Source organism: Protopterus annectens, chromosome 3.part1 (assembly GCF_019279795.1).
Source record: "Protopterus annectens isolate FY-2018-M chromosome 3.part1, PAN1.0, whole genome shotgun sequence".
Lineage (NCBI taxonomy): Eukaryota > Metazoa > Chordata > Ceratodontiformes > Protopteridae > Protopterus > Protopterus annectens.
In genome coordinates, this window is record NC_056732.1 from 1,667,352,023 (window position 1) to 1,667,374,083 (window position 22,061).

The 22,061-nt window shown below is 42.8% G+C and overlaps 1 protein-coding gene across 2 annotated transcripts in view; it reads right to left on the reverse strand.

The window, feature by feature from the left end:
* The window catches only part of LOC122798613 (heat shock factor protein 1-like), a 538,873-nt gene that overhangs the window by 33,164 nt on the left and 483,648 nt on the right, over window positions 1–22,061 (reverse strand). For both annotated transcript variants that reach the window (XM_044067693.1, XM_044067694.1), the window contains one exon: window positions 5,084–5,153. In XM_044067693.1, coding sequence (XP_043923628.1) covers window positions 5,084–5,153 — 70 coding nt within the window. The remainder of the gene's footprint in view (window positions 1–5,083; window positions 5,154–22,061) is intronic.

Here is a 22,061-nt window from a genome sequence, read left to right on the forward strand (position 1 = left end):
GGGGGGGGGGGATCTACATCCAGCAAGAGGCCAGTCAGCAATGCAGTACCACAGGATTCAGTGTTGGGGCCTCTTCCTGGTTGAGATGTACTTCGCTGATGTCAAGACTAATGTAGTGGACCATGTTTCCCTATGTCTGCAAGTTGGGGGCAATTGCTGACTCCCCAAATGATGTTGATAACCTACAGAAAGGACATTCGTAGACTAATGGTTGGTGTGTCTGCCATGACCTCAAACTAAATGCAAAGTGCAAAATAATCCAGTTTGGGAAATCAAATACCTCTGCAAATTACAGCACCCCCCTAAGAGTAGATGCACAATCTTGATGCAGAAGCAAGCGATCTGGTTACTCAGATAGTAATCTGAACTTTGACTACCATGTGTCCACAGTGATGAGGAAATCCTGTGTTGCTCAGCTTAAAAGTAAAGGCATGGCATCCAGATCTAAGGATGTCAAAGCACCACTTTACATGACCCTCATCAGGCCAATAAGACTACAATGCACCCTTTGGCATGTACCTCACCAGGCACCTGCAACAGCTGGGGTGTCCTCAAAAGTTTTACGCAAAGAAATACAGGGTATAACATGTCACATGCGATCCAATTAAAAGTCCTATCACTGTATTCAATTTCTTACTGAGGACTGATCTATACCTGACCTAGAAAGGCAGTCTGACACAGCCCTGATGAAAACGGTGCATATTTGCAAAACTAAATTCACAACGGTTACCTGCTCCAAGAATCTAAATGTGATCTCTGACATGAATACATCATGCTGGAGAGACATACATGCCCCAGGGATTGCCACTCCTCTGGAATAGGCTCCTATTCACATAAAGCAGAACTCTTTCCTGACCAACTTCAAGCTCAATCTGGAGCTATGGATGGGAAATCGCAAATTCACTGCTGGGGTGACATCCACGTCCCTTACGGACAGAGGCAGTCTGTAAAAACTGTCATAAGTCTCCTTGCTGACTCTTGTTATCTTTCTTCTAGGGATAGACAATTAGGTAAATCTGGCTAGGCTTGTAAGGACTCTTGAGCCATTAGCCTAGCAATATCCTATGAACCTATGATGAGTCTTAGCCAAGCGCGTCTTCTTATCACTGTCCTAGTAGTACCAGTCCTGAAAACAGGGTCCACTGCAACACAGGCACATTTAATTGCATGTTTAATCAAATGAGATGCAGAATTAGACATTAAAGAACATTGGATTTAACATCATAATTTGGAACGTCTGCTCAAGATTGTGTCATATTAAACATATACACACTTTTTTTTTTTTTTTTTTTACACTAGACAACTTATTGCCCTGAAAGCTAATGCTAAACTGGTCAATGCTCTGCTGTCCTTATTACAGACTGGGTTAGAAGAAAAGTTTTGAGTACCTTTCTCTGCATCAAAGTATTTATGGTTATCTGGGATCCTATAAAACCTGTCAACATTTCTGAGAGCAAAAGGTTAGGATTGTGGTGACATATAAGCAGCAAAGAATGCATCCTCCAAAGCTCTTAACTTGTTCCCTCCAATGGAGCTCTGGAAATCTGCACTGCAACTTCCAATGAGTGGAAGTTAACCTTTTTGACAGAATCAAATTATATCCTAACATTTCAAACAAAAAAAGTTCAGTCCAAATAAATCAGTTTAGCTAGCAGATCTAGGAGATTCTCTGATACCTTCCATGTGGAAGGAATAGACACACTTTGTTAAAGCTTCAAGTACTTTAGTTAAGCAGGTGGATAGCCTAGTGTTCTTGTACACACTCACCTACTTAACTGAATAAACAACCTGAAACCAACAAACGTCTATTGCTCCCACAGGGAAAGTAGAAGAGTCTCCTAGATCTACTAGCTAAACAGATTTTATCTGGACTAATCCTTTGTACTTTTTGCAAATGCCTTTTCTGTCAGAATGGGCTTGCAGGGAATCGGCACTAGCAGTACATCCTCACTGTTTCATGGTGTACACGCTTAGACACTTTTGTGGTAAGCTTCAAGGGGTGGACGGGTTGAGGAGGTGGACAGCAGCCATTTATTCAGGTCTGTGGATCTAGTTTGTAAAGACAGCACCATTTTGCTTTTTTTTGTGAAGGTCTTGAGATGCTCACAGGGGTTTGCCAAATGAAGTAACTTATTTTCTGTGGTTTGTATTAACTTGTACTTTGTGACTAAAGTCAAAAAGGGTAAACCATACTCTAGTATTGGTAAAAGGACATTAGCGGTTACTATATTTGTTCTTTTCTGTAAGATTTGAAATTTTGTATGAAAAATGTAGCAGATTCAGGCCTTTTTCCGCTTGTGTCTGTAAGGGTCTGGTCTATAGTAATACGCACGTATCTTTGATAGGTGTTTGTTGGCAGACAGCACTCAGGTGGATCAGTGACCATGATATTTCCACTGCTAAGTGTGCACTGAACAGTATAACTTCTGTTTTCACAGTATTAATACATTGTCTGTGACATGTCTGACAGTTTGAGCAGAGTGTTAAGGCTGTGAGCTGTACTTCCTCTGGTACAGGGTTATATTCTCTCAGCCCTCACCTGTCTGCTATGCAATTTTGAGCAAATCACTTACTCAGACAGTTCTTAGGGACAACTGGGAATTTGGGGCTAGGCTCTTCAACCGTTCCCTGGAGTATAAGCCTAGTAACTATGATGAACCAATTCCAAATTAGTCTACAGTGGGATTGTAGGGGACAGGAAATGTCATCAGATGTTTTACACTTTAGTTAGTACAATATTATCCACAAAGTAGGCAGCTCATTTCTGGTAGATACACCAAGGCAGACCATAAATAAACTTTCAGATATGGACTCAGTTCTTCAATGGCCTGAAGTTCCATAAAGAAAGCATAAGACAGAATGACCCTGAAAGCTATGGTATGCTTAGATAGGATGGTTTTGATTTGTTATTTCGAATAGTTATGCATGATTGAGTATCATGATATTATGGTGTCTAAGTGAGGTGGGGACATTACACCAATTGTGACTTGGGGGTGTTTTGTTAAATTGTTACATATGAAAATATCTGATGTATGCAACAGAAGTATGAGTTACTATTCTGCAGCAGCTGTAGGATACATTATAAGGTTACATCATTTGCATAATGGACTGATATATACATAGAAAGACATGAGCAGCACCTTGGTTGGGAGTCATGGATGAGAGCAGAAAGTGGAGCTCAGAATTAACCTGTAATACAGCAACAGACCAGGATGTAGATTACCTAGTAACTGAATAAGCACAGAAGGTTATAAAGAATAACTGTCACGTTGTCAAGGATCAAGACGACACACTGAAAACCACCTTCAGTTTAACACTGCTAAGACTGTTGCCACCCTGAAACATTCTAACTGTACGACCGTTGTGACACAAACAATGAAAGTTTGGCTTTTGTGAAAATGAGCATGTTTTCTGGCAAAAGACCCAGACCTACAGCTACAGGTACAATCACGTGAAAGTAACATGGTTCCCATCTTTGTAACCTCTGCACTTTCTCCTTTCTGGAAAAAATTCTCAGGGGTGGGCTGCATGCTTTGGTGTCTCCATATCTCAATTACTTCAGTTCCTTTTATCTGAGACTACCTGACAGTAAATGATTGTTTACAGCAAGTTCAGAATTCCAAAACAAAAAAAAAAATTTCTTGAAGGTAATTCCTATTGCCTTCATATAATCCCTGTTGTGCAAAGTCTGCAATGGCTAATGATTTGATTACACAAGACCTTTTGAAGTTTTACCAAGTTTATTTAGCACTAGAAGACACACACTCGCCATACCTGAGGGAACTGTTAGTTTGCAACGATATGTTTTCTTTCTCTAGGACTGCTGGAGGTCCCTGGACATGTCTAAAAATGTGCAGCATTCCGGCTTTTTGCAATCATGCCCTCATTTCTGCAACCTCCTTCTACAGTGCCTGGGGGAATCCCCTAAAAGGTCACTTAAAAACACTTATGTTTTCACTTTTACTTTTGACAGCATAGCTTATTATTATACATTTTAATCTGATTCTTATTTCTCTGTTTCATATGATTTCAGCAAGAGGATCTATATTTCAATTCTCGGCAGGGGTGCCTTCTGTGAGGAGTTTGTATGTCCTCCTTGCTTACATTTGTGGGCTTCCTCCAGGTGCTCCGGTTTCCTTCCATCTTATAAAGATGCGTCTCTCCAGAGTTTCTCCCCTGGCCTCTGCTGAAAACTGTCTCGTTCCAAGTCAGACTTTCCCGGTAAACAAATGTCAGATAAATAAAATCACTTGACAATTTTAATGGTTGATCCTATTCCTCCCCTTAGCTTTATTCACCACCCTAGGATGCGCTCAGGGAGCCCAGCTGCTCACATCCATCCTCCCCCACCCAACCATTCCAATGTAAAGTCATCTAGCTTGTAGACCGGGTTTTATCTCTTTATGCACAGTTAAACCTACAATTTATGCTAAGGAGTCAACTAGTCAATCATGCAGTGCTTTTAGTAACACGAGAGTGATAAATTCAGATACACACACACTGCAGTGCTTCCACACATTCCTCTTCACCTACCAGCTATGATGATCAAATTTTACATTTACCAAACATTTAGCTTAATCCTACTATATTTTCAGAATGAAACTGTGAAGCAAATGAACTGACAGACACAAAAACAGTTTCATAGACCGTCAAAATTATGTGCAAAAAAAACCTCTGAAGCCTCAAGTAAAAGGCAAGAAACAGAAGGACTTAAAAGTTTCTTTATATGGGGCTTTCTTGAGTTTGGAGCAAATGGAAGAGAAAATGGGTGGGAGGGTTGGCATAATGGTTAAGGTGTTTACCTTACAGACACAAGGTACAGGGTTTGATTCTCTCACGGGCTAGCTGTGCTGCTTGTGTGGAATTATGTGATCAAAAGCCACACAACAAAGTTGACATCACCCTTACTTCCAAAACACACTGTTTAACTAAAGTTTCACTTTAACTGCAATACCAACATTGCTGGCACCTGAAAACATGAAATGACTTACCAATGGCATTTCACGTATTTGAACTACACTGTTACTTATTGCTGGGTTTTGTTAATCACGGTGATGACTGACCCACATAATAAATGCCTTACCTGCTGTGTTAGCAGCAGTATTCTCTGTATCTGGGCCTTTCTGTTCTTGTGAATTCAGTAACTCCTGGATCTGCAGAAATGAAGAAATACTGTAACTGGGAACGGGTTACGATTTTCAGGTTAACAACTTCATTTTTAATACATATTTCATAAATATGACAGTGCATGACAATAAAAGTATAAATTATGCACAGAAAAGTGCAATGCTCAAAAATAGATTATACGACATTAATCACCAAATAGCTGTATAAACAAACAGATTTTTAGTTGTTTGAGCAGTTTCTTTTGCAGACCCTAATTTGTAAAATTCGCTGCTACACAGTAAACAAGTTTAACTGATGTTGAACAGTTTCTAGGTAGCTCTACCAGCCCACAGTGCTGGAGCAGAGGGTCCTAGTTGGGTGATGCACTGTAATTACGTCATTCTGGTGCAGACAGTAATAAAGTCTCAAGACATTTTATAACTTCACAGTTGTACAAGCTGACATAATTCAGGCCAATACCCACAGATGAAAGTAATCTGCAAGCTTTAACTATTCACACTGTCATTCCTGCCTCTGCAGCTTCATCTTATCTCTGTTCAGGGGGGAGACCTGAGATGTTATTTATACTACTGTTGGAAATTTGACCAAGGTACTGCCCCACTCATCATTGTGGGACTCATTTTTGAAGGAGCACTTCCTGTTTCTACTCTAGGCGTAGAGGTGGCCCTGAGAAACAGGGAAGCAGATGATTTGAGTGGCAAAATAAATGGAGGAGAAAGCAAATATCAAGACCAGAAAATGTGTGCAGGATTCCAAGGTCTTTTAAAGAAATCTGTTTGATGCAGAGGGGGATCAGCAAATGATGGCTGTATAATTACAACTTTCCAGTCAGGAGGCTTGCAGGATGACTTAAAGAAATGGTGATGCACAGTGAGACAGAAAATGATGTTTTCTAGGGGGACATTATGGAGAAAATATAAAAAGGTGGCTGCAGAGACAATCCTAAAGAATACTGGTGAGATGGAAAAGAAAACATGCAAAAAAAGTAAAAGAAGGCAAAAGAGGGATAACAGAAAAGAAGGTAGAAGAAAATGAAAAACAGAAGTACCTGGTAAGGATTCAAAGTAAAGAACACAAATGGACAGGTATGACATGTGGGACAATTAAACTGCTCCTTTGGCTGTAAAAGCACACGAGGTTAAGAAAGAGCATTTATTATTAACAGAGACATTTTGTGGCATTATATTTGAGATTGTTTTTTACAATGGAAAACATTCTTGAAGAATATGAAAAAAGACTGCAACCCATTATGCGATAAAAGCATTTAGTTGAAATAAAAATAGAATTCATGTACAATTTCTACCTTTGAAAACTTAATATAAAAAATTACTGCACAATGAAAATGTACATGACAAAAGGGGCCTATGGACTGCTGGCTGGGATTGAACTATTGTCTTAAAAATAAAAAAAATAAAAAATATTCATATACCAAGCATTACAGATGAGGAGGGGAATAGGGGTGTTATAAAATACTGGGGACAACCCTAAACTTTTTTTTTTTGTGTGTGCGTGTGTGTGTGTGTCTGTGGAAAAGGACTGTGAAAAAGAAAATGCTTCATTTGTGGGGAAACAGGACATGATGTGAATAAAAATGTTATAAATGTAACAAAATTAGACATTTATGGATAGATTGCAAAAAATGGCTCCCCACCTTAGCACCAAGTTCAGTCATAGCCTCACATCAGGCTTTGTGCCTACTGAATGGCGTACAGCAACAGTTATCCCACTCCACAAAGGGGAAGACTCCACTGATCCCGGGAACCATCACCCTATTTGCCTGACGAGCCAAGTCTGCAAGGCCATGGAACGTATCATCATAGAACTCAAACAAAGACATTGGTAACCTCCAAACTCTGGATCCCACCCAGTTCGGGTTTGTGAAAGGCAGATCATGCCTCTTGAACCTGATCGACTTCTTTGAGGCAGCCACCAAAGCCGTAGATGTGGGTAAGGTGGTTCAAACAGCTTATCTTGACCTCTCCAAGGCTTTCAACACCATCCCCTATTCTGGAATTATAGCTAAACTCACTAAACTAGGTATAAATCCCTACATCACAAGATGGGTTGCCAACTGGCTCACTGACAGAACCCACACTGTAAAAGTTGCACACTCCAAATCTGACCTCAGACCAGTGACAAGTGGAGTACCACAGGGTTCAGTCCTGGGACCTCTCCTGTTTGTTATCTACTTCTCTGAAGTACAGGCCAACACAGAAGGCCTCTGGCTAAGTTCGCAGATGACTGCAAACTAGGAGCCATAGTCGAGTCTCCAAATGATGTGGAAATTCTACAGAAGGGCCTCGCTGAGACAGATGCCTGGTGTCAGAGCCATGGCCTCAAGCTCAGTGCCAAAAAGTGCAGTGTCATCCCCTTTGGTAAAAACTCTGTACCCATGAACTACTACATAGACAGCAGTCTACTTCCGAATGTGTGATGAGACCTTGGGACCCAGGTGGACAGCAGTCTGTCCTTTGATAGTCACATCGCCACAGTAGTCAGGAAGTACTTCTATGGGGCACACCTCATCATAAAAGGTTTCTCATCCAGGAAAAAAAGAGGTCATTGTTCCCCTCTACTCGACACTCAGAGTACAACACCCCTTTTGGAATGCATCTCAAGACATCTGCAGCAGCTGGAACGGCCACAGAAGTACCTCACAAAGAGGATTACTGGCCTCAAACAGATGCCCTACATTGACAGTCTCAAAAAACTCCAGCTTTACTCCGTAGCATACCGCCTACTCCAAGGTGATCTCTGCCTAACATATAAAGCTGTGTCAAACCCAAAGCGGTTGGACATGCTACACCTAAAGAAATCCCAACCCCTCCGAGCTACATGCTCTGGGGACCTAAACCTTGTCACCACAATAAACAGGACATGCTGGAGGGATAGATTCCTGTCCCAGAGACGTCCCATACTCTGGAACAGGCTACCCATCTATGTCAAGCAAAGTTCTTCATTAGCACTCAAGAAAAATCTTGATGCATGGATGGGAAATAGGAAATACACCCCGGGGATCACTTGTGTCTCTGAACAACAGTGGCACAGGAAAATAACTTTCTTAGGTGGCATAAGCCAGGGAACCTTGTTGGCTAGGCTTACGTAGGCCCTCAGGCAGACAGCGTAGTACCTACGTATGAACCTAAGAGTAAGGAAAAAGAAATAGAATAAAATGAACAAAAGAAATTTTATTAGTAGTAGAAATAGAAAACAAATCAGATGAGAAAAATAATACAGAGGACATGGAAGAATGTTCTGAAATAAGTGAAGATGTAAACTAGAAGGTAGTAAAAAAAAAATTCTACTGGGAAAAGGGTAAAGGCAGAAAAAGAAAATTTAAAAAGATAAGTACAAAAGAAAAAAGGAAAGGAAATGGATGAAAAAACATACATGTAATGATTGGGGGTTGGTTTAATGGTTAAGGTATTTGACTCTATTCTCACCTTTGGCAGGGAAAATGACTAGGTTTTAGACTGGCCTATTAAGAAAGTTGGCCTAGTAATTAGCTAGGAACGTATGAAACCATCAATCTAAGAAAAAGGGAAGATGAAAATGTTAGAGTGCTTTCTGTAAATGAGAATAGCAATAAGAATACAATAAGAATAGGGATTTTGGAGTGGTAACACATGACAGATGTAATTATATTACAATATACTGTTAACAAATAATGAAATATTACAAAGACAGAATTTATGGGGAGAAGATAATTTGGAAACAGATGTTCTACAACAGCCAGATTCTGTAGAAATACAGTAAATATATTAAATGTAACAAGCAAAAATGGGAAGATTAACCATCGTAGTTTTAAAATGGAAAGCACAAGCATATGGAATTATAACATTATATGCTTATACCAACTACAGAAAAGGAAAGGTTACGTCGTCAGACTTTAGACTATGCAGTGATGAATATGATTATTATAGGAAACTGATTTAAGAGGCAAGTGTAAAAAGAAAGCAAATAAGAAAAATATTAGAAGTTAAGATATGCTAACTTAAAACTTCAGCACAAAAATTCACGGTCTTACAAAAGAGCTATGTACATAACTGAAACAGATTTTATAATATCAGAAGGTTTAGTTATAGGAGGAGGAGAGGTAGTTAAAACAGGATTTTCTGATCATCTTGCAATATGCAAGAGATAAAGGAAAAACAAAAGTTACATACTCACTGTAACAATGCAATTGTGTTGTCTATCTCCAGTCTTCCTCCACTGATGGGTCCTGGATCAGACCATGGATCACGTTTGGCCACATTTACTAGATTCATGGATCCAACTCTCAAGCTCCTCCTTACCCATAATGCTCCACTAACCTCATACACCACAGATAGAGTTTGCTGCACGCAGTAACAATGGTTTGCTCTCTACAGACTCAATTAAGAAACAGCAGAGACAAAACTGGAGCTAGGTTCCCAAGACAAATTCCTTGTGTGTCCTCCAGGAAGTAAGGGCAGGGAGTTAGGAGGGCAGGAAGTTGAGGAAGAATGAACAGATGCATTGTTACAGTTAGTACATAACTTCTGTAACTGATATTTAAATTTGTTCCTTAACTGACAGGACAGAACCCCCAGTTAGATGAACCATGGGTGGCCCTCATTGAAAGATATTTCAGGGTACTGGAGGGTCAAAAGCAGCTCTGTTCCTACAAATCAAATCCAATTTGTAATGAGCAATAAAGGTATGAGCACTGGATCAGGTGGCATCCGCACAAATGTCATCTATCAAAGGTCTTAACCAGAAAGCTGAAGACGTCATCACAGACCTGTGCTTTTCGTGGCTTAGGTAAAGACAAACCTCCCTGTTTGCAGAGTAAGGATATGCAATCAGTCAAACATTTGCCTAAAGTCACTTTGGAAACTGCCATGTGCAATGCATTATGAGAAAAGGCTACAAACAAATTGGTTAGATTTTCTGAAATCTCTGGTTTGATGAAGATAACAAAGTTGCCTGTGTACATCTAAAAGATGCAGTGTGCAATCACCATTATTAAAAGAATTTGGGAAGAAAACCAGGAGATTAAATGGCCCACGGAGGAGTAGGGTCCTTGACTGGAGGCCCAAGTAAAAAGATGCCTTCCAGAAAGGTTTTACACAACTTGGAAGAAGCCAAGGAAGCATGACTTTCACCAGAATGAAAAGAAATGGTGGCCAGCTGGCCATTGATAGTAGATAAACTAGACCCTCTTTGAAAAAGGATGCTAAAAAAAATCTAGGACTATGGAGACTGGGGAGGAAAAAGGGTTCATCTCTCTCTGGAGGGCCCAAATAGAAAATTTCTTCAATTTACTTCCTCAAATCTTCCTAGTAGAAGCCTTTTGACAGGACAAGAGGATATGCTGTACCGGGGAGGAAAGCCTGGACTGTTTAGCCATCAATGGAATTGGAGAATCTATGTGGTTAACTTAAGGCCTGTTATGTCCAGATGAGCTACCCCCAGTCAGATAAGACAAAAGGTCTGGACTGGGGTCCAGAATCCAGGGCAGATACAAAGAGGAGAAACACAAAGTGGAAAAAAAGGGGGAGGGTTGTGTACTTACCATAACTTGGAATCTGTGCTATCCAGTGTCATTGTTCATCATGAATAGGTCTTGGATCTGAGCTGGCAACTGATGGACAGATCCAGAACTCAAGCTCCTCCCCTTCTCATAATCCCCTGCTGATCTGCAACCCTTAGACAGGGTTTGTTGGCTAAAGAAAAAGGCAGCATGGACTGCCCAGGATACTATCTACCTCCCTCCAGTTTTACCAGGTCCCCAGAAGGAAGGGGGAAGGAGGAAGGAGGGCAGGAATGTGATGACACCGGATCGCATAGATCCCATGTTATGGTAAGTACATAACTATCTGATGATATCAGTGCCATTAATCATTATGGATGGGGCAGAGTCCCCAGCTACTATGAACCCTGAGTGGTCTCAGGGAAGGATATGCCAGAGCACAGAGGAACCAAAGGAAGCCCTGTTATTAGACACCAAATCCAACTTGTAGTGTGAAAGAAAAGTGTGGTGATTAGACAAAGTAGCAGCAGCACAAATCTCATCCAAAGAAAACATAGTCAAGAAGGCGTAAGACATAGCCACATAGTAGTTTGGGCTTTAACTGGTCTGTATAGCTCCATGTGCCTGCTGTCATAAATGCAGGAAATACTGGAACTGGAGGAACCAAGAAGTTAGACCAAGTCTGTAGGTTGGTAAGAGGAAGCCCCAGGGATGGAAATGAGATCCGGGAAGGAATCCAATATCTGGAGAGGATATTTCAGATGAGACTGAAGGGAGAGCCATGCCTGACTATCCCAAAAGGGTGCAATCAGGATGAGAGGGGTCTTCAAGCAATGGTATTTCTGAACTGTCTGCAAACAGCTACAGTTAACTTTGAGTATGTGTCTAACTGTTTGAGCCAATCTTCATTTTCCCCTGGACAGCACTGTGCTTTGTCTGTAAGCAGCACCCCCCCCACCACCACCACCACCACCACACACACACACACACACACACACACACACACACACACACACACACATCTTCCACTTTCTCTTATTCCCTTCTGTTAGCAAATAGTATCAATAACTGATCTATACTGTGTGTTTGTTTATTTAAACTATACCACAGTAGCCTACTGATACAAGGTTATCCTGGTTTTCCACCTGAGAAATTAAGACAAGACTTACAGTTTCAGAGCAGTCCTTGGTCAATTGTGATTGTTCTTAACACATACTTGTCTTGCTTTGGCTCATTAGCAGCAGTACAAAGAACTGCCTGCTCACACCCTTGTTCTCCCCTCCCCTGTTTATTACCTTAAGACAATCCCAGAGTTAATAAATATTACCTGTGGCAGGCACCATTTGTAAAACTACAATCCACTCTGCTACAGGCCCCATGAAGGCTCAATGTCTCTCCAGTAAATGCTTTACAACTGTAAATGTCTATTTATGTTGAATTTTATTAGACATTTTACAACTGTATATGTTTATGTTGAATTTCAAGCCTGTACCCCAATCTGCTTACTTACACTATCAGACTATTTACCCCACTCATAGGACCAAAAACTGGGACTGGGTTAGCCTCGCTACGCTTGGGCTCGCTTCGCTCCCCTCCCTGCCCCCTTATCCCACCCGCCCCCACTGTGTCTACATTTATAGCCACTAGGCCACACCCCTACTTCCTCTCTAACCTACACGACTTCCTCTCCAATTTCCTCCCCCCCACCACTTTACTGTTTAACCACTACTATTCCTCTGAAGCACATTGACCCCACCCATTGATGACATATAACATGTCTATAAATAATTATAAACTCCTTCCTCTTATCTTACCACTCTTAATTCTGCCATACTTTCTTACTAGCTATGAAAATCTCACATTCGTAGGTTTCTCTTATCCAAAATGCCAAACCAAGACCCCCCCTACCTCCACTGACTGCAGAACTTGCCCACTACTACACTACCCCAAAAATTACAAATTCCAACCACTTGCTTCTAAAAAAACCACTCCAATCAACACCAAAATCCAAATATGAACTAAAACTACTATTCAAAGTTATTAGACTACTAGCGTATCTAAGAAAAAACATAACCAAAGATGGGGACATCCATCCTAATCCAGGCCCAACCTTAACTCAAAATCCTACCAGCCCACCACTCTCCCACCGACTGGTCAACTCCTCCTAATATGCCACTTAAACATTAGAAGTCTAAACAATAAGATACATAGCCTGCATGCTGTACTAGCCACATACCTCCCCAACATAATGTGTCTATCTGAAACATGGCTCCGGCCATCAACCAAAGACAATGAGATCCTGCCTCCTGGTTACAATATACTTAGGGCAGATAGAGTAAAGAAAGAGGAGGTGGAATAGCAGTCTTATATAATAGCACACTTAACATCATAACTAACCCTATACAACCACCCCAGGTCTCTAACGCTGAAATACTAGCTCTAAAAATTCTACTAAATAATCATAAGGGCATTAACCTAATTGTCACCTATATTCCCCTGGGAACAATGTAGAAACACTAGAGGTCATTCTACATTGGATAGCCAACAACTACCCTCAAGAAACCATTGTCCTGGGCGATGTTAATATTGACTGGAACCAATGCACAGCACAGTCCAACCCCATCCCTGTTAACCTACATGGATTCTCTCAGATAATATCATCTACCACACGTACAGGTAACAATAACCAAAAAGAGAGTATACTAGACTGGATACTCACCAACAGTCATCCCCAGAACTATATGTCTGGAACTCTCCCTAATGATCTTAGTGAACACCTGCTCACATACATCATGAAAGACAAAATTAATTGTACAAGCTTACCTATTTATAGGTCTATCAGATCCAAGAAAAACTTTGACCCAACTAAATTTCAACTTGAACTCAAATCATGTAACTGGACAAAAGTTCCTTCCCCTTGATGAGGCAGTGTCATCATTTAACAATTCATTCCTTACTATACTTGACTCGCATGCCCCTAAACGCTCAATAAGAATTAAAACTCAACTAGCACCCTGGCTAACAACAGACACCAAAACCAAAATAACAACTAGAGACAAAGCGTGGGATAAATGGCACTACCAAACTACCCTAGATCGTATCAAATTCCAACAACTTAGAAATGAGACTAAAAAGCCATCATACTAGATAAGAAAAATTACTTCTACAATCTGCAACATAAACATCAGAATAACCCTCAAAAGTACTGGGCAGGCATAAATAAACTTCTCCAACCAGGCAAATCCACTACTCCGACCCCAGGAACATTATCTGACAAGAGCCAAGAAGATATAGCCAATTCATTCAATACTTTCTTCACAGAAACCATCCAGTCATTAGCTAACTAACTTTCTCCTCCCCACACTTCTATAAACACTATACCCGACTCACCACTCTCTTTTAACTTCCAGCCAGTGTCCACATCCTTTATCAGATCCCTTTTGCAAAAACTGAAGCCAACCACCCTTTCAGCCGATCTTCTGCCGGCTGAATACCTGCAAATTGCTGCAGATGTTGTAGCCTACCCTATCTCAATCCTAATTAACAGAACCATAACCGAGGCCTCAATCCCCTCAATTTGGAAAATATCCTATGTTATTCCACTCCACAAAGGAGGTTCATCCACAGAACTATCCAACTATAGACCTTATAGCCATACTATCACCACTTGCCAAAATTATGGAAAAGTGCATGCACAACCAACTAATGCTCTATCTAACCCAAAATAAACTACTCACAGACTCTCAACATGCATTCAGACCCCATCATAGTACAACCACTGCCCTCCTCTCTTTTACTGAAAACATTAATCTTAACCGGAATAATAAAAAAATATCCTCCGCTCTCTTCCTGGACCTATCGAAAGCCTTCGATATGGTAAACCATCAGTTACTTCTATATACTTTACAAACCCTGTATCTAGATACTCCAGCCCTTGACTGGTTTTCAAGCTTACCTCACTGGGAGACCAGCAGTAATGTGGCAAAACAAGCTCTCCTGCCTACTACCAAATACCATAGGAGTTCCTCAAGGTTCCATATTAGGACCTCTCCTCTTTTCAGTCTTCATAAACGACATCCAAACAGTCATCCCTGAAGCCACCTGCATTCAATATGCAGATGACTCGACTATACTATGTTCCAATGCCTCTCTTGCAAATCTACTAACTACCACCCAACATAGCTTCACCAAAGTCGAAAACTGGCTTGCCAACCATCTCCTGATCTTAAATCCAAACAAAACCAAGCTACTTCTCTTCTACCCAACCAATAGATCTCCGACTGAAAACTTCACTATAAAATCCAATAATGGGACCATCATCTCCCCAGACACCTATACAAAGCTATTAGGAGTAAACACTGACAATAAACTCAGATTTGATATACATATCAACCAAGCCATTAGGTCAGTCAACAAGAAACTTGGGACCCTACATAGAATTAAAGCCTTCCTTACCCCAAATGCCAGGGCAGCCACAGCCCGTTCACACCTTCTCTCTATCCTACTATATGCCTCTCCTGTCCTCACTCACCTTAACAAATCTGATCTGGCCAAGCTCTCATCCTGCTATAATCACATTGCCAGGTTCGTTACAGGCCTACCCTACAGAACACACCACTGTACTAACCTGAAAAAGCTTGGATGGATAGAATTCCCACACCTTCTTCACCAGTCCCAACTCATAGAGGCCTTCAAAATCCTTAAACAACCTGAGAATACCCCAGCACTAAAAAACTTAATGACTCCCTACTCCAATCTAAGCTGCCTTCGCTCAGCAAACAGATTCCTTGTCCAAACAACTAAATCCCTCAACCTAGGTGGTGACGCGCTATATGCCAACACCACTGGTAAAATATGGAACTCTCTCCCAAATAACATCACACTTGCAACTTCTCTAAGTCAATTCAAAAATAGTCTAAAACTGCACTTCAAGTCACACTGGCTATGTCCTTGCTCAAACCCAGACTAGCTCTGTGCCATTAACTAAAACATAAACAACTAGCTAAGATAAGTACTTTGTATACTGTGATAAAGAAATATGTATCCTGTCTAACTATGTCATTATACTGCCTACCGTCCTTGCTAATATGTTATTAATGTTACATTTGTAGTAATCTCAGAAATAGTAATGGCAGTCCTTGTACTTGTATGTAAATAGCCTATGTTTTTGTTAAGTTCTTTCACCTCATTTACTGTACCTAATTATCAATGTAACTCTGTTGGAGCTTTTCTCCCCAGGCCTCCGCTGAAAAAGGACATGTATCCAGTCGGACCATCCCGGTTAACAAATGTAAAATAAATAAATAAAATATTTCTATAAGACCATGGGAATTAGGGGAGATGGGGGTAACAGCAAACAAAGTACCTGCATGTATGGCTGGTGCACGGCTGTACCATTTGAACAAACCAGTATAAAAAGAAAGAGCCAGCACCCAAAATCCACGTGCAGCCTCCCAGCAAAAAGATTTTATTCCATGAAGTCTGAAAAAATAATTAGACCCTTGAGGTCATACCGGTTTCGGCAAAAGCCTTCCTCAGCAACCACACATCAAAAAATATGTATAAACTATTCATTCACAAGCCCTTGTATGCAATATGGTAGCGCCCTCTAGTGAGTAAAAAAATATATTACAAAATTATATGACCAATACAACAAAATATTTCAATGTCACAAAATAACTATGTACAGGAATTCATAATATAGAAATAATACTCTATTACAAAATATTTCAGAATTGGTCATTCAACCCAGGTGAAAATAAGGCTCCCAATTTAACTATCCACATTTTTCTTTTTTATATTTGTTATAATTTTTGTTATATTTATTAATATTTTGTTATATTTGTCATATGTTGTTGTATCTTTCGGCTTTTCCCGGTTAGGGGTCGCCACAGCTGAACTCCTGTCCGCTAATGATTGGCAGTAGATTTTTACGTACGGACTTGCCAGGCCTGATGCACAACCTTCAACGAAGGTACGCCCATTCACGCATGTCTCCATGCAGAAGACGCTTTAGCTGAGAATCGAACGTCTTACTGTGAGGCGACAAGCTACCGCAGCATATGTTATATTTGTCATGTAACTGGTAGCGTCCTCTAGTGAGTAAAAAAATATATTAAAAAAGTTATGTCCTATAATTTTTTAATATTTTTTTTACTCACTAGAGGGCGCTACCATATCGCATATAAGGGCTTGTGAATTAATAGTTTATACATATTTTTTGATGTGTGGTTGCTGAGGAAGGCTTTTGCCGAAACAGATATGACCTCACTGGTCTAATTATTTTTTCAGTCTTCATGGAATAAAATCTTTTTGCTGGAAGGCTACATGTGGATTTTGGGTGCTGGCTCTTTTTTTTTGTGTAAACAGAGAAGTCTCGACGGCCAGTCATGAATCAGAGCTTCCCTGGGCGACTTCCCCATCAGATAGATCAGGGCAAAGTAGTCGCTGCATTTTTGGTCGACTGGGGAGGCAGAGAGATTGCAGCATGGTTGACCCCAACGGTCAAATATCTGACAAGCCACTGATGGGTTCAAGGACACTTGTGAGGACTCAAGATAGACCTGCTGAGTTGTTGGCTAGCACAATGGAACTGCCAGGAATGTAAGCTGCAAGAAGAAAGCAGGTGGAAGACATCACCCATTTCCACACTCTCACGGCCTCTCTGTACAGGGGATAGGACCGTGGTTCCCCTTTGCTTGTTGATGTACCAGACCACTGCCATGTTGTCTGAACTGCTATAGTCCTGAGAGGGAGGCACTCCTGAAAGGCTTGCAACTTTAGGACTGCTCATCTCCAGGACATTTATGTGCAATTTGGTCTCTGTGGGGGATAATGTGCCTTGAACCGTCCTTCCCTGAAAATGCTCTCCCCCCAACAGGGGAGGTTCTGTTGTTACAGTGGCCTTGGGTAGGGAAGACAAAAATCTGCCAACAGTCAGGTCCTGAGACTGAAGCCACCAAAGAAGGTGATTTCTGAACACCCGAGTCATCCTGATGAGCATGGACATGGGATGAACTTGAGCGGACCACTGAACCACCAAGGTCCAATACAGAACCCGCATGTGACAGCTGGTGAGGGGCAACAACTGGATGTCAGCCACCATTGAGCCTAACGCTTGTAGAATTAGGTGGGCTGCTGGATGCTCCAGGACCAATAAGCGACAGACCTGATCCCGAATAAGTTGAACTCTGCATAGGGGAAGTGCTGCAGCCTCAGACAGTCTTCAGTTGAACCCAGATGAACTCTAAGTTTTGGCACAGAGAAAGATTGGATTTGGGCAGACTGACTAGGATGCCAAGATCCTGGAAGAGGCTGAGAGTATAATTGGTGGCCATTGACAGTTGATGCCTTGTTGGGACCGTGAGGAGCAACTGTCCAAGTATGGAAAAGCCTGAAAGCCTTGCAACCTGAGATGGGCTTGCCAACACTGCCATACATTTGAACACCTGGGGAGCTGTGGTGAGTCAAAAAGACAGGGTGCTGAAATGGTAGTGACTGGCACCTAACCAAAAAAGCAGGTGTCTCTTGGCGCATCCGTTAATCTCGATACAATAGTACCCATCCTTGAGATCCACTGAGCACATCCAATCGTCCTTGCGCAAGAGTCAGAATGGACTGAACAGTGACCACCCGGAACTTGGACTTCTGTACTGACAGATTTAGTTCACGGAGGTCCAAAACTGGACTTAGGTCCCCAGTGTTTTTTTGGCACCAAAAAGAAGCAACGGTAAGTTCCATACCCTTGCTGTCCTATTGAGACCTCTTGGTTGGCTCTTTTTAGAAGAAAGTCTTGAACCTCTAGGTGGGCCAACTCCCTTTGGCAGGGTGAAATGTCTGGGAGAGATTTTAATACCATGGAGGACTGAAAAAAAAAAAAAGGATGATGTAACCCCCTGGAAATAATTCTCAACACCCACTGATTTGAAGAGATCTTTGTCCAGGCTAGTGAGTGCAGGGAGAATCGTCCTGAAGGCCTCCAGGGCAGGATGGTCAGGCAGCATTTCAGGAGCACTGAAAGGGCTTCTCAGAGAAAGGTTCCTAGGAGCCCTGATTCTGCAGATCCCCTCTGCCTCTGTGGTGCCATCTACCATTGAATCCGCTGCCCCAGCTTGTGGGAGAGGATTCTTGGGGAGCATCCTGGAAGGAGGACAGAGTCCTGCAGAACAAACCTTCTTACTCCCTCTCAATCTTAGAAAAGAATCTCTGGAGAATAGAAAACTTGATTCTCATCGCGGAGAGTCTTACCCTCCTGCTCACTGCAGGTCAAGGTTTCCTTGCCAGAAGGTCTGAACAAGGTCAAACCGTCAAAGGGGGCATTGGTAAAAGACGCCTTGAAGGGTTCCACAAAGGCGAAGCCAGGCTGGCATCTGATGGCAATTTCTATGCCAGATGTTTCAGAGGTGGCAGCCGCCGCACTGGAGCTCAACCTCATCAAGGCATTAGCCAGGGAAATCAGTGTAGACAGCTTAGGAAAGACCAGCTTAAGACTCTGGAGGCAGCAAATCTGTAAGGGAAGTGGTGAGTTACAATACCAAATCCCTCTGAAGCCGGGTGAAATGTGCCATGTAGTTGGTTGCCCTCAGTTCGAATGTAGCAGAGGCAAACAAGCACTTTCTGAAATGGTCAATTGCCTGAGACACTATTCGGGGGATGGACTGAGGAGCTTTGCTCAACTAGCTCATTTTTAGTAGCAGTGGGCCACCATGATGGTACTAACTGCGACACCCTTACTTCAAAACGTCTTATCTTTGGGGGGGGGGGACCTTTTTGGGCACTGGTTCCACTGTGTCCATCTCCTTCCACGCCCTGCGAGCTAGTTCTACAAGCTCGTCAGCAGGTGGGGGCATCTAGGTAGAAGATGGATCCACCCTGAAGGCCTTCAGGAACACTGATTCCTCTGAAGATAGGGTGGGAGAAGACCAACCGGCTCTTTGCTTGAGAATTTCAAGGATGACCCCAAAAGACACTTGCTCGGGTGGAAGACTGGGGGACTCATCCCCCTCCTCAAAAATCCATGTCCTCAGTGAGGCACTCTCTATGGGAGTCCAACTGTCTCCTCTTACATGTCCCTCTTCTGAGGGGGTTCCCCCACGGTGGGCTCTGGGTAGGACTCGGAAGAGACTGGGACCCCAAGTGAGGTAGTGGCCATCTGAAGGAGCTTACGGGAGGGCTGACCCTGGAAGAATAAGGTCTCACCGCCCAAAATTGAGAGAGGCTGGAGAGGACCTAGAGCAGACTGCCAAGCTGGAGAAGGTCCTCTCTACTGCTCGGAAGGTCGATGGGCTGGAAGAGGCTCCCCTCCTCTCCTGCAGCCGCAGCTGCCTGGGAAGGGAGAACGGACCCCGATGCAGCACCAAAGCCTCCAGATTATATCTGCCCCGAGCTGTCCAGCACCGATGCCCCTAAAGGAAGGGACCGTTCCAAAAACTTTGGGCCCAACCTCCCCAGGGAGCCCGTGCCGACCTCATGGGACCAAGGCACAGACTGTTCCGAGGACAAGGGAACAGAACCTGCCAGAGACCCTGACAGTGTCGGGGAAAAAAGGGGCACCAGACAGTCTGTCTCACAAGGAGTGCCCTGATCCTGGCATTCAAAACCCCGATGGGTCGGAAGAGGAGAGTGAAGTCACGTGGGTGGAGAAGCTGGGGACGGTAATAAGCCCAATTCAATCTGGGTCTTGAGGAAACTCATCATCCTGTCCATCTCTGTGGGTAGTAAACTTCTGGACGACACTGAGGAATGTCCCGAATTAGCTGGAGATCTAGACAATGTGCTATGGTCCCTGGAGGGGGACCTCCTCCGACACATCAGATCTGATGACCTAGATCTGGAGAGGGAGCTACCAATGACTATCAGATCTGAGACAACGATAAGATCCAAAGCCCCGAGAGGATCAGACACTAACTGGTGTGCTAGATGGACCCAATGACTGGGTTGGGATCCAGGGAAGGCTGCATAAAGGCTCCAAATCAGAGAAGTTGATCCGAGGCCCTTTGAGTGGAAGATACCATATACAAATCCACAGAGGCTGAACTCTGATCCAGGGATCTACTATCCAAGAGCCTAAGCTTTTTTGAAGGAGATCCCTTAGGAGGAGGTAGGGACCTCTTTTTAGGATCCTGGGAAGCTGAAGAGGGAGAACTGAAGCCAGAGGACCACCCTTAGCTAACCCTTTCAAAAGCAACTTGTTTCTTTGAACTATGAGCCCTCAAATTGAATCCAGCACAGATGTCGCACTCAATCTCGAGATGGGGCTCTCCTAAATAATAAACACTCCTCATGGGAGTCAGAATGAGGCATCTTCTGACTGCACGAGGAGCATCTTTTAAAGCCAGAGGGCTTATCTGACATACTGCCTAAGGCGCGTGCACACACACACACACACACACACACACACACACACACACACACACACACACACACACACACACGTTGAAAAAAAGGGAAGTGTGCTCCCCCCTCCTAAGGGGGAGGGGGCTGGCAAGACACTCATCTGGATCTGTGTATGGATAAAACGCTTCAGCATTTTATCCAGATCCAAGTCAGACAAGGAGCGGGTGGACTGCAACGAGGCCATGGACTCTGACCTAGCAGGTCGGGGCACTGAGGCCAGAGAAGCTGGACGTGTAGTCTCCGGCTCCAGGGAGAACCTCTGAGATTGGGAGCTGAGGAGAGTCACGTATCTGTGGTGTCTTGGTAGGAGAAACGAGGTCCGGAGACCTCTCTCTCTTTTCCCTCATCTTCGACTCTCCCTCCCCTTTCTCTACCTCTTCTCTGCTACCACAGGCATTGGTACAGGAGGTTGAGTCCTAGCCTGGGAAGAAGGAGCACCCAGAGAAAGACAGGAAGAGAGGAGCGAGAGGCGGCCACAGCAGCCACTGTGACCAAAGCCAGAGACGAGGAAACAGTGTGAAGGAGGAAGAAGGCCTTTGAGGGCCAACTTGGCTTTCTGTCTTTTATGGCGCAGGGGTTGAAGCCCGCGCATATATGTTACAGTCCACATTCAAATAGGCCACGGCCAAGCACAGCACACACAGTGCGGCCATCTGCTGGGGATAGCTTATGGCCACACTCTGTGCAATACTTGAAAACAAGCTTTTCACCCATACTAATTCTTAGAAAGATAGCCTAATAAAAAAAACAGGCAGTTTCTTTCTATTAACACACACTGGTAAACAGGAAAAACAGCAAGGAGGAAGGGGAAGCTACAATCTACACAACAGAACAAACTACTCTAAATAACCTAAAACTCTTAACACTTGACACACCAAGCGAGGGGAGGAGAAAGGGGACCTACACTAACACTAAATGACAAAAAAGTTTTTAGAAAAAGCTACTCATGAAGGTTTAACCTACTGACTAGTTGGAGCTCAAGAGACATGATGGTGAAGCAATTCATGGCAAACGAGATATGGGGATGGAAAGCAGTGGTGGTGTA